Genomic DNA, 12,425 nt, shown 5'->3' on the forward strand with positions numbered 1-12,425 from the left:
TTTAGGTCTAAATTCTAGTTGAGAAAGAGCCTCATGTACCCCAATTGCCCCTGTATCCTTCTGGAATAGTCAATGTGGTATGATGATAAGAACACTGGACCAAAGTCAGAAGACTGGATATCTACTGTTGACTCTACAGTTACACAGCTGTGAATGAGATCACTAAATCCCAGTTAGGGGGTGGGATAAAATTCTTATCTTTATCAAAGGGGGCATTAGTTTTCAATGATTTAGAGAAACAAAAACCCTAAATTTTATGAACTATAAGATCTCATACAATGACAGTACTCTGAGTCACTGCTTTTACAGCCCAAACCTGACAAAGACTTTCTGCTATGTAACATCCAAAGGTCTTGTCATTAACCACCTACTGCCTGGAAATTATTTATTCTGCCTGCTAGCCACTCAGATCTTTCATATAACAAAGACTAATTGCTGTTTGCATATGCTCATCTGATACTTTTCTATGCAGGGCAAAATAACTACCTGGAAAATAGTTTTTAATTCTCAACCACAGTGACTAGGAAACGCCAATCAAGTGTAGTGTTTCCAGTGTTGTAACTGACTTGCTGTTCACTGCTGCTTTATTAACATACCTCATTCTCCTTTCCCTTTAGGAAATAAATACTCTGAAAGCAGATAACGATGCCCTAAAGATCCAACTGAAATATGCACAGAAGAAAATAGAGTCCCTGCAGCTTGAAAGAAGCAATTATGTCTTAGCTCAGATGGAGCAGGGTGACTGTTCTTAACCCAGAAATTCAAGGAGCACAGTCCGTAGAAGGGTATTTCGGGGAACTCAGGCTCCTAAACTGATTAACACAAAGACCCAGGGGACCTTAGACTGGTCTGCTTTTAAAAGGGTGCTTTCAAAAGGGAAAGCCAGTTACTCTTTTGACCTAAATGATTCCTAATGTGCAGCCTTGTTTTCTGTCAGCTGAATCGGAGGAAAGCTGAAGAATGCAAAACTTTCGCCATTCACAGCACAAACTTTTTTTTTTTTTTCTCCTGGGAGTAACACCAAGAGTGCTGAAAACATGACTCTAGTTTCCTGACAAAGTAACTTCTCCTTCCATGGCCTGCCTGGCTGCTGCTTCTTTAGAACTAAAATCACTGGGAAACGAATTTCCTTCCTTCCTGGTTTTTCTGGAAACTGAGAGATTTACTTTGTTCCATCCAGTCAAAGCTTGCTTATGGAAAAATACCCAAATTCCGAAAGTAGATTTACTGCCTCTATATCCCAGCATTCTTTTATCAATCTGGTCCCTGCTTCACTACCTCAGGTCTAGCCTCTGCCCCTCTTCCCTCCACCACACTCACCCATACATGAGGATCGTTACCTTGACCTTATAGAGACGTAGCCACAACTTTTTTAGGGGCCTATTAAAGAACATGACATTTTCCAGCTGGAGGTCATAGTTTCTTCAGTCTTATAAGCATCATAAGTAACCAGATTAAGTACCTGGAAAGACAGCTATCATCATCACATACATAACTAGCTAACTAGCTAAAATACATGTAAACATGACCTTTGTCCTATGTATTCTACAGTACATAGAATTAGGAACTTATGGCTTGTTTTTTTCCAAACAGTCTGTGAAGAGTCTATGTAACTCTTTCATGTTCCATCTTTATCTTCTTTTGAAGTATACTATTTGTAAATTTTTCCTTTCGAAATGAATTTGTGCTTAAAACTGTTTTCATTATTAATTATGCTTTAGAAATAAGCTAACTGAATCAGTGGCTTCAATAACAGCTGACAGCTTGTACATATGTACACAGTATATATAGACAGTATCAGCATGACTACAGTATCAGGCATGTGGCTTGGAATTTTTTTCCTTCTTTATAAAATGTGGAAGTGAATTAAGTAACTTTTAGTCGTTTACACAAACTCACAAATATCAAGTTCAGTTTGCTACAAGATAGAGAAATTTCTCACAATGTAGATTGTATTAAGCTGGACAAAATCACAAAGTAACAGTCCTGTGAACTTTCTATTAACCAAGATTAAATGATAAATGGGCTCATTTAGTCGTCTGGGCAACTTCACAAACTCCCTTGTCGGCCTCTTTTTATTTCTCAAAAATTCATATTTTGCGGGGAGCGGTGCTTTCCATGCTCAGAAAGCCTAGTAGTACTAGGCTGACTTGAAATTCTTACACTAGCTGACTAACTGCCAAGAATATAACCTTAACAATTAATAAGTTTCAAACCTAAAGCCCACAGTGCCAAATCTTAATCAGAGTACAAAGTATACATACAGTGTTTCTTACTTGGAGGATTCAGACCACTTGTGAAGTTCCTTTGATCAAAGACCAGTCTCCATTTGCACACCATCTTGTACAGTATACTGTAGTTAGTTTTAGTGACATAAAACTAGCTTTTAGTTTTAAATATTTCTTTCAAATGTTTCATTAAATTTTAAAGAATCACTTAAACACAAATTTACTGTTTTCTGAATCTAAACTCCAAAATCCCCAAAGCAGGGCCGCTTCGGTCCACCACCCGGTGTAAGTTCACAGAAACACTCTGCTACCTACTTTATGTGAAAAATGGAAAGGCTTTGGCTTTTGTTCATTGCTATCATTATAGGGTAAGAAAGAAAACAATTCTGAGTTTATGACAATCTTTAAAATTCATATTCTTCACTATTATTGTTTTCTTCTGATACAAACCAAAGAAGGTACAGCTCAATTTCTTTAAATATAGTCATGTAACCCAATTAAAAAGTCTTCATTCTTCGTACCCTCCATCTAAAATATAAACCCCAGGTTAGTTTTTATGTGTAACCTATAGGAATTCAAAAGCTCACACTCTCCTTAACTACTCAAATTTGCATGGTTAGAGGGGCTCCAGCATCCCAGAATTTATCCACGAAATGGACAGGAGGCAGTAATCTCATCACAGGCTTTTACAGTCTAGTGAGTGGCCAGAGACGTCTAGTGTGTGAATTTATGCTGTCTGAACCGAGCTATATGGGGTTAGTGGAATCTACAGAAATAATCGGAAACAAGTTTTTGGGTGAGCCATCCGGGATGCAAATTTTTGCATCTCACGTTGTTGTTGCTGTATACTGTCAAGTGGATTCTGACTCATAGAGACTCCATGTAACAGAATAGACTACCCAACAGGGTCATCTCATACTGACTTGAAGTCAGTTTTGGCAAGTATCTATCTCGTAAAACAAAGGCTAATCTTATTTTATTAAAGCAATGTCACTTCTCATTTTCTCTGGTAATTGATTCACCTTTTTACCATTTGTGAATTTCTGTCTAAAGATGTATAATGTAAAAGAACTGCAGAAAAAAACTAATGTACAGATTGTAAAGGTTTTTTTGATACCTAATGTAAGTTTTCTGTGTAATATTTATGATAAAAGATATTAGGATCCCTACAACACAGATCTCTTGTCTTCCTTCCAGTTCATGAATATGAAGAAACTTCACCTGAATTTCCACAATAACCTAGAGCTGACACCGTCCCCCTATTCTGTTAACCAAACCACGTTTTCCTGGAAGGAAAAGCAAAGCAACTCGATTATTCAATTTCAGTCCTTCTAAATCTTTTATAACAGGAAGTAGCATCAGAGAAATATTTAACCTCTTCCCACCCTATTTGTATAATGACTTACAGCAATCTCCAAATAGTAAATATTAAGTCTTTCAACATTTAACATAAAAGGAGACACACTGGAAGTTGTCACTTCTCTGTGGCTTTCAGCTTTAATTCTACAGTTTCATCTAAGCAAACTAGCAAGTAAAGAAGAAAAATTTTGAAACTATGGATGAAACTGGTAAAAACCCATTGCTGTCTGAGTTGATTCCGACTCACAGCAACCCTAGGCAACCCTACGGGACAGAGAAGAACTGCCCCATAGGGTTACAAAGGAACAGCTAGTGGATTCAAACTGTTAACGCTTTGGTTAGCTGATGGGCTGTTAACCAGTGCACCACCAGGGCTCTTCATTAGCTCTAAACAAATAAAAAAAGTTGACAAATAACCAAAAATTTTTATGTTTTCCTATTCTGAATACATTTCTTTGAAGGATTAGTTTAAAATACACATCCAAGACCGCAGTATACACAATATTCACTTTTAAAGTTTCAACATTATTTTTGATTTCACCACAGGGTTTACTGTATTAATAAAACAACTGTCAGACATGAAATACCATTTGTCCAGTGGTAACAATACAGCTTTCTATCTGCTGAACTGGCTAGATCATAGAAAGGTGTTATGCGTAGGTGTTAGCCAGAAGCCTACTCTGAGATACTGATTTTATAGCAGGACTGAAAAAAACTGCGTGGCTAGCTCTTTTTTTCTCTAACTCTATACTACAAGTAAAGATGCATTATCTGACCCACCTCCTAAACCATTCAACACAGGCCCTCTTACAGTTCTCAACAAGTTGCATTTGTACTTAGGTATTTATTAAACCACCTGAGAGGGGGCAAGTGTCTCATTCCTCATTTGACAAATGAGACCAAATAAATCCTTGAGAGCTGGAAGTCATTTCAGCCCTAGATCCCAGGGCTAGTGCCATGATTTGAATTCACAACTCCTGATCCCTGAGCCTTTGACTGCTCAACTACCAAACCACAGACTGACATTCCCTAGCCCCAGAGTCTCCCAAATCTAGCTGTGAATCACAATTACCGCCACGGGATGCCCCACTGAGGCTGTGAATCACAGCCTTAACCCTGTGTCATACAGCTCAGGCTGCCTTTTAATATTCAGATGGCTAACGTGAGGACAGGAATGACGAAGAAACCAGTTTATAGGATTTTTCACACCATCATGTAAAAGTGGCATATGTCACTGTTTCTTCAGAGTAAGTCTCACCTCAATCTTTAACTCTGCTTTGTCAAACAAAATCACACAGATTTTTAAGTCCAAGTGGAAAATAAACATGCACTGCAAAAAGTAGACTTGGGCTTCAATTAATGAAACTTTAACAGAAGCCTGGGCAAAGGGATTTCTTCCTCTAAAAGAAAAACAATTCAAGATAGAGGTTTCCCCTGCTATCCAAAACTAGAGCGTTCCTATGAAAAACTTTCATTAAGCCAAAATGGTGTAAAGCAAAGAAGCAATTACCTTTATATGAGAAACATTTTTCAACACTCCCAGACCCAAAAAATGGCCCACCAAATCATACTAAATAACACACAAAACCCAAAATAACACTAAATACAGTAAAAGCTGAGATGCTGGGTGTAGTTCCCAGGGAAGGAGCTTGGTGATGCCACTCCCGCTGCTGGGTGTGCACTGCCTTTTTAACAGCTCGCTGCAAAACAAATGCTAAATGCTATTTCTGCTCTTCGCTCTTTTCATAAAAGCAAAGATCCTCTTTGGATTTCTTTCAGTTAGCAAAAACAGGTACTAATGTAGGTCTTTCATAAAAACAAAGTGGCGGAAACCAAGCGTTCAAAAAGCGGGGGATGCCTGTAACTGCCTACTGAACACCGCTATCAGTCCCTTCCGTATTTTGTAAAGCAGAGTTAACAAACAAAACACATCCACAGGAATACGAATGTGGCAGTAGTCTATATTCCTTTCCATTACAGATGGGATCACTTACGTGTCTCGAACCTGAATAAAATACAGGTGACAATCTAAATTCAGTCATGACAATAAAATACTTTCCATTTTCCAAGTTTGATGGTAATAAATATTTACATTTTTAAAAATTATTTTTGTTCATTTTTTGTTTTTTAAAAAGACACAACATGCTCAAGGGTACATAGAATATGAGGGAAAAAACATCACTTCGTCCAAGAGATCAAATGGTAGTATAAAACAATGCTCTTACACGTCGACCCGATTCAAGAATGATATCAGAGCATCTAACATGTGTTTACTTCAAAAATGATATCCGAGTATGTTATTTAAAACACTACGCTTAATGTATCTATCAAGAAGTAAGCACTGCTACCTAACTTCTGCAGTTTTTAGTATCTTCTATAACCACCACCTCCCCCATATGGATCTCCATAACTTCTTCCACCATAGCCCCCTCTCCCACCATAGCCCCCTCTCCCGCCATAATCTCCCCTGCCTTGGAAACCTCCTCCTCTGCTACCACCTCCACCACCTCCTCCTCCCCACCCTCCTCCCCCTCCTCCTCCACCTCCCCAACCTCCTCCACCACCCCAGCCTCCCCTTCCACCCCCACCACCTCCTCTCCCACCACCACCACCACCCCCCCAACCGCCCCTTCCACCGCCTTCTTGTCTCTTTTGCCATGGAGGCATTTCAGGGGGCGGTGGTTCAATTTCATTTGGCCGTCCTCCCCGGTCAGGTACTCTTCCCATCAGCACCTGTGTGGAGAAACATTTTCTTTCAGTTTATAATAAAATATTTTAAAAGTTAAATTTCCATAAAGGATTCAGATGATACTGAAGTTATTGTTTCTAATAAAACAGAAGCCAAATATTTAAGGGCATGAAAGTGTGGGACATGGTAATATGACTTAATACTGACAGTGTAAGCATGATGCATGACAAAGTCTTCAGAACATAATACTGCTTTTAGACAATCCAGGGGCATATTTCTGAAACTTCAGGATTTGTTAATTTTCCCTCATTTCAATTTATTTAGCAAATTTCCATCACAAACATAGTACTCAGAACACTAAGAAAATTTTTTCACAAAAACATTTTCAATATATATAAGCTATATATAAAAAAAAAAACTATATACCTTACATTAATTCATACGCATTTATATGACAACTCTGGACTTTCTAATGTCATTAATTTGGTACTGGGTTAGCCAATGAAAGGTTGTATTCCTAAGTGCATTTTATTTCAACAAAATATGAAGTAGACATAATATCATGTGGGTCTAATGAAGTCAGAAGATAATATAATGACTATAATCCAACGTATTACTGCAAGGAAATAATGTTCAAACGAGGATTCCCAATGCATTATTCCTTTCTTACGAGAAACTTAGGCTCACCAACTTTCAATGATGACATTGTTATTATATTATTATAAAGACAATCAAGAACTGATATGCTTCCTTAATCATGCTCTGGATAAACCAGGAAAGAACTTGTGCAGAAAGGCTCCTTCACGTGCTATGAGCAGAGGGACAGACAGACAGACGGGGGCTTGGGGGGTGCTACCCCCGCCTCCCACAGCCATGCGGAAGCCAAGAGCTTCCTACTACAGTCTGTTCCAGGAAAGGAGGCAAGACAGTAACTGCATCAACCAAAATGACCTACAAATCATCTGGTTCTACCTCCATTGCTCCTCTAACCAAAACTATGATTTAGTAATTTATGTCATAAATGAAAGACAAAATCTTCACTGCAGGGCAAGTTTCTAAGTATGCAAACATCAGTGATGCCCCTGATCACCAAATCCAAAAAACGGCTTTTACTTGGTTGCTGTTCTCGCTGATCCTGCCACCAAACATGATATATTACTGGTAGGCATATGTGGACACTGCTCTAAGAACTGGTCATAAGATTGCCTCCAATAATGAGCCTATAGGTTATAAACTCAGAAAAGAGATGGGCAATGCCACTTAAAATAGGAAACGCTCTTGATATAATCAGCTAGGCTAGATTATAACCTGGTGTAAGCTATGAAGTAATATATTTTTAAAGAGAGCATTACCTTTCAAAAGATAGAGGAGATTGGTCTAAAATGGAGGTACAGAAAAAGGAACATCACAGAGGCAAACCTGCTGAGGCCTAGCTTAGCAATAATTAGTAAATTCACCTTAAACTACAACAGTCCCCTGGCTAGGTATCGCTTTAATAAGAAAGTATATCTCAACCTAGCTATACTGAGTGAGAAACAAGGTTTTTAAATTACACAAATTCCTCAGTTCTGATTTTTGGCATGCTCACCTTCCGATTATAATCGGGTTTGCCATGAAGCATTCTGCTTATGTAAATGGAGACCACATACTAAGCGAGCTGACGTAAGCATTCTACTGGTGCTCCTACTGCAAATTAATAAAACTCTTTGAGCTTGTTTAACTTAAGAACACTCCTTAAGAAATTAATCTAGACTCTTAATCAGGAAACGAGCTCAAAGAAGTTTAGGAACTTGACCAAGGTCATTCCTCCAAGAGAATGATAGAGCTAGCATGCAAACGAGATCTGAATGATTCCAGAGCATGTACTCTCTCCATTTACACCAAGGAAAGAGGAAATCTTTCTGTACCAAAAACCATTCCTACAAACAGATTCTTAGTGACAAAAAAAATGATTACTTTCTTGAAAGAAGACAAATTATTCTTGCTAAAGCTATTGATAAAAACAATTCTTAAGGCATAAACTATTAATTCTTCTAATTAAGATAAAACTCTGTCTTAATTGATAAATACAGAAAGCCAAACCACACAAACAGACACAAACCATAACCACACCTAAATGAACTGAAGCCCCTCCCCGCTTTTCAAATCCACCAGCCGCTCCTCAGGAACCCTATGGGGCAGTTCTTCTCTGTCCTACAGGGTCGCTATGAGCCAGCAACAGGTTTGGTTTTGTTTTTGTTTTTTTTTGGTTTTCCACCCTTATTCTAGGAGTTCACCAGTACTTAAAAGGAAAATGGATTAAAATCTGTTAAAACATGAAACGAGACTGTTATAAATTCACTCTCCACTGTGTTAAAAGAAAAACCAACCTTATTAATGGCACATGCTGTCTTCTCCCGGCTGGTGCCACTACTTGTCCTAATGATCTTGGATAGATCTTCACGAGCAGCAAATAAATGTGCCAATGTAATAGTCGTCTTGGGTGACAAAGCATAACGCTTAGGCTGGTAAATTCTTGCTATGTCATCTGTTTTTACCTAAATGACAAAAGTTAGGGAGAAAAGAAACCAAAGTAAATTTCACCAAAAGAGTAATGGTAAGTATAACCTTCAGAAAGAAAAAAAGAGGGTAATGCACAAGAACAGAAATGGAAAAAGAGTAAAAGCATTCAAATATCTGATCATTTTTTATGCGGAATGAAAAAATAGACCAACAGATGCTCAAAGAATATATAACTATCACCAATAACTCATTCAAAAATATAACACAAAAAAATTCATTCATATCAACAAAAAAATACCTAAAAATGGTGTTATACTGAACATTATTGTCAGTTTTTTTCCCCCAAATTAACTCACATACATAATGCAATCTTATTGGAATGGTTTTTGTGAAGATAAAAAATAACGATAATAAAATAAAATAAATAAACCTGTAATTAAAGTTAACCTAGAAAACTAAATATGTAAGAATGACCAAAAGAATTCTGGGGAAGAACCCTACCAGATACTAATACCAAAAAATAAAAACCCAAACCCATTGCCTTCGAGTCGATTCCAACTCGTAGCGATCCTATAGGACAGAGTAGAACTGCCCCATAGGGTTTCCAAGGAGCGCCTGGTAGATTCGAACTGCCAAACTTTTGGTTAGCAGCCAGAGCTCTTAACCACTATGCCACCACCAGGGCTCCACCAGATACTAATATATAATATTACCTTAATAGGTGGTATTTCTTTAATCTTCAAAATATCCTTTTAGAACGGTTGGTTTTTATTACCCCATTTGGCAGATGGGGGGAAAAAAAAACAGAGGCTTAGAAAGCTTAAGTCACTTTCCAAAAAATAGAGAGAGAGAATCCTGGCTCTGCCTACTGACTAATAAAGGTCTACCTGACCCCCAAGTACTGGAGTACAGATAACAATATACTTTGCCACTTGAGTCTAATTAATTGGAACTTTGGAGAAAAAAAAAAAAAATCAACAATCAAACAGAATAGACAATGGAGATTCAGTCTCATAAATTCATGAACACAGTATGTGACAGAAGAAGCATCAAAGATCAGCAGGAAAAGAAAGGATTATTTTTTAAATAGGGCTGGAATAAAGTGTTAGCTACTTATAAAAATAGTAGTAATAATAATAAGGCACACCATATAACAAAGGGAATTCCAAATAGAATAAAGCATTAATTGCTTGAGGTTTTAAATTTTAAAAATTAACTACAAAATACAGATTAAACATCTTTACAACAAAAGAAAGAAAACACAAAATCAAAAACTAACTGGGTAAAATACTCTCAACAAACAAGACACTTAGTTAACTTCCTTAATATATAAAAAGCTCAATCAAAAGGAAAACAGGGAGACTTCAAAGGGAAAAAAATGAAGAGACATAAATAGAAACTGCAAAAAAGAGGAAATTCAAATGACTAAGAAGCCTATAAAAAATGTTTAGCTCTACCAACAGTAAAAATAAAGAAATTAAAACAAGTTAGACTTGTTAAACCATCAGGTTAACAATAAAATGGACAATATCCTAAATATTAAAGAGGGCAAGATGAGATAAAATTTTAGTTACTCTACCAATAGGAATCTAAATTCATACCGACTTTCTAGAAAGTCTGGCCATGGGGCTGAAGGGCACTAGGAGTCCTGACCTTTGACACAGCAATTTTCCTTTTAAGAATCCACCAGACAAACATACTTAGAAAGTCACATAAAAATATTATGCACAGAAACATTCCCAGTGTTGATTAATAGAGGGGAAACTGTAAAATAAACTAAATAAATTATAGTACATGATAAAATATAGATACAGGAAGGAATGAAGTACTGTTACATGCTTTCGCATGGATGAACCTTGAAAACGTGCTAAGTGAAAAAAGCTAAACATACAAAAGGCCACATGTTGTATGACCCCATTATCTGAAATGTCCAGAATAGGAAATCCATAGAGACAGACAGCAGATTAGTGGTTGCCAGGGGAAGGGGAGAACTGGGACTGACTGCTAATCGGTGTGAGGTTTCTTTTTAGGGTGACAGAAATGTTCTAGAATTAGATAGTGGTAACGGTTGCACAACACATTGAATATACTAAAAACCTCGAATTATACACTTCAAAATGGTAAATTTTATGTCTGTGAATTATATGCAATAAAAAAAATAAGAATAAATAACATTTTTAAAAAGGATATTGAAATAGAGCACTCACAGACATGGACAATGGTCATAATACACTAAATGAAAAATGCAAACTAAAATTATATTCAGAGTGTCCTCGCAAAATAATAGAGGAAAAAAATTAGATGAACTTTCCGAATAAATCTGTACAATCTTTCCGAAGGTAACTCTAGTGGGCATCAAAAGTTTGTTAGTTACCATCGAGCTGATTCTGACTCATGGTGACCCCATGTATGCAGAGCAGAAATGCTCCATAGGGTTTTCAAGGCTGTAACCTTTCAGAAGCAGGTTGCCAGGCCTGTCTTCTGAGGTGCCTCTGGTGGGTTCAAATCGCCAACCTCTCGGCTAGCAGTCAAGTGTTTACCCATTTATGCCACCCAAGGGCTCCTGCCAACAGCCTTAAAACCATGCATATTCTTTGATCAACAAATTCCACAGACAAGAATTTACTACAAGGGATTTCAGTAAAGGGTCAAAGAAGAGACAAAACTAGAGAAAGCTTCAATGTATGTCAATAGAGTATAACAATATGATCAAATATTCTTCAAAAGACTTAAAATGCTATAAAAACAGTAATTTGATGATGCTCACTCAACAATATCAGACATACTTTTCTATCATAAAAACAGGAGAAATTATAAAGCTAAAACAAATGTAACAGGAAAAGAAAAATTAGGGATCCAAATGCATATAATCAAGTGCAAAAAGACCAGATGAAAGGCCAAGATGACCTACAAACAGTCTAAGAAAAAAATATTTTTAAAAATCTTTCAGGCTAAGGAAAAAAAAACAAAAACACAACCCCCTCTGCTCGAAAACATGATGAGAAAAGCCAAGATCAGAAGATGAAAATACTAAGCTATTTCACTAAAGGTGTATCTGCTCAAACTCCCCAAGCTTAAGGCCAGTAAAAAGTCAATATGCCCACAAATCCACGCCCTTCTAAATGTTCAAAAACAGAATACGTCAAAACTCACGCTTGGATTCTCTACACTAATCTTAAATACAGCACTGAAAAACATCCTGAGTTTAGTATTAGATACCTTTAATGTTGCTTTTACAATTTCCCGTTTTTCCTAAATTCCTCTTCTCATCTAAAGTTCTATCAAGTTATCAAGTTAAACCAGTGACTCGACATATATACAGCCCTCTGTTAAGTTTCCAAGGAGCCTGGTGGTGCAATGCCTAAGCGCTCAGCTGCTAACTGAAAGGTCAGCAGTTTGAACTCACTAGCCGCTCCGTGGGAAAAAAGATCTGGCAATCTGCTCCTGTAGAGATTTCGGCCTACGGAACCCTATGGGGCAGTTGGACTCTTTTTTTTTTTTTTACAGCAAAATTAGCATAGCATGCTTCTGAAAATACCTGGTTGGGGGGCGGGGTGAGGTTGGCAAACATAGAAGGCACGTGTTACTTGCGTAAAAATATATTATATAACAAAAAAGGAAGAAAGAGATATAGATGAGAAGAGAAC

At 37.3% G+C, this 12,425-nt stretch overlaps 2 protein-coding genes across 5 annotated transcripts in view; one reads left to right on the plus strand and one right to left on the minus strand.

Annotated features, from left to right (window-relative positions):
* RASGRP1 (RAS guanyl releasing protein 1) overlaps positions 1 to 5,118 on the plus strand; it is a 79,314-nt gene extending 74,196 nt beyond the window's left edge. For 3 of the 4 annotated variants that reach the window (XM_064292213.1, XM_064292214.1, XM_023558639.2), the window contains exon 17: positions 618 to 5,118. In XM_064292213.1, the coding sequence (XP_064148283.1) occupies positions 618 to 752 (135 nt within the window). In that variant the 3' untranslated portion in view covers positions 753 to 5,118. The remainder of the gene's footprint in view (positions 1 to 617) is intronic. The other variant, XM_023558640.2, reaches the window with a different exon arrangement.
* A 410-nt stretch (positions 5,119 to 5,528) lies between these two features.
* FAM98B (family with sequence similarity 98 member B) overlaps positions 5,529 to 12,425 on the minus strand; it is a 32,928-nt gene continuing 26,031 nt past the window's right edge. Inside the window, exons 7-8 of the mRNA XM_010598326.3 lie at positions 8,646 to 8,813; positions 5,529 to 6,320 (exon numbers count right to left, since the gene is read on the minus strand). Of these exons, the coding sequence (XP_010596628.2) occupies positions 5,952 to 6,320; positions 8,646 to 8,813 (537 nt within the window). The 3' untranslated portion in view covers positions 5,529 to 5,951. The remainder of the gene's footprint in view (positions 6,321 to 8,645; positions 8,814 to 12,425) is intronic.

Source organism: Loxodonta africana, chromosome 10 (genome assembly GCF_030014295.1).
Source record: "Loxodonta africana isolate mLoxAfr1 chromosome 10, mLoxAfr1.hap2, whole genome shotgun sequence".
Classification (NCBI taxonomy): domain Eukaryota; kingdom Metazoa; phylum Chordata; class Mammalia; order Proboscidea; family Elephantidae; genus Loxodonta; species Loxodonta africana.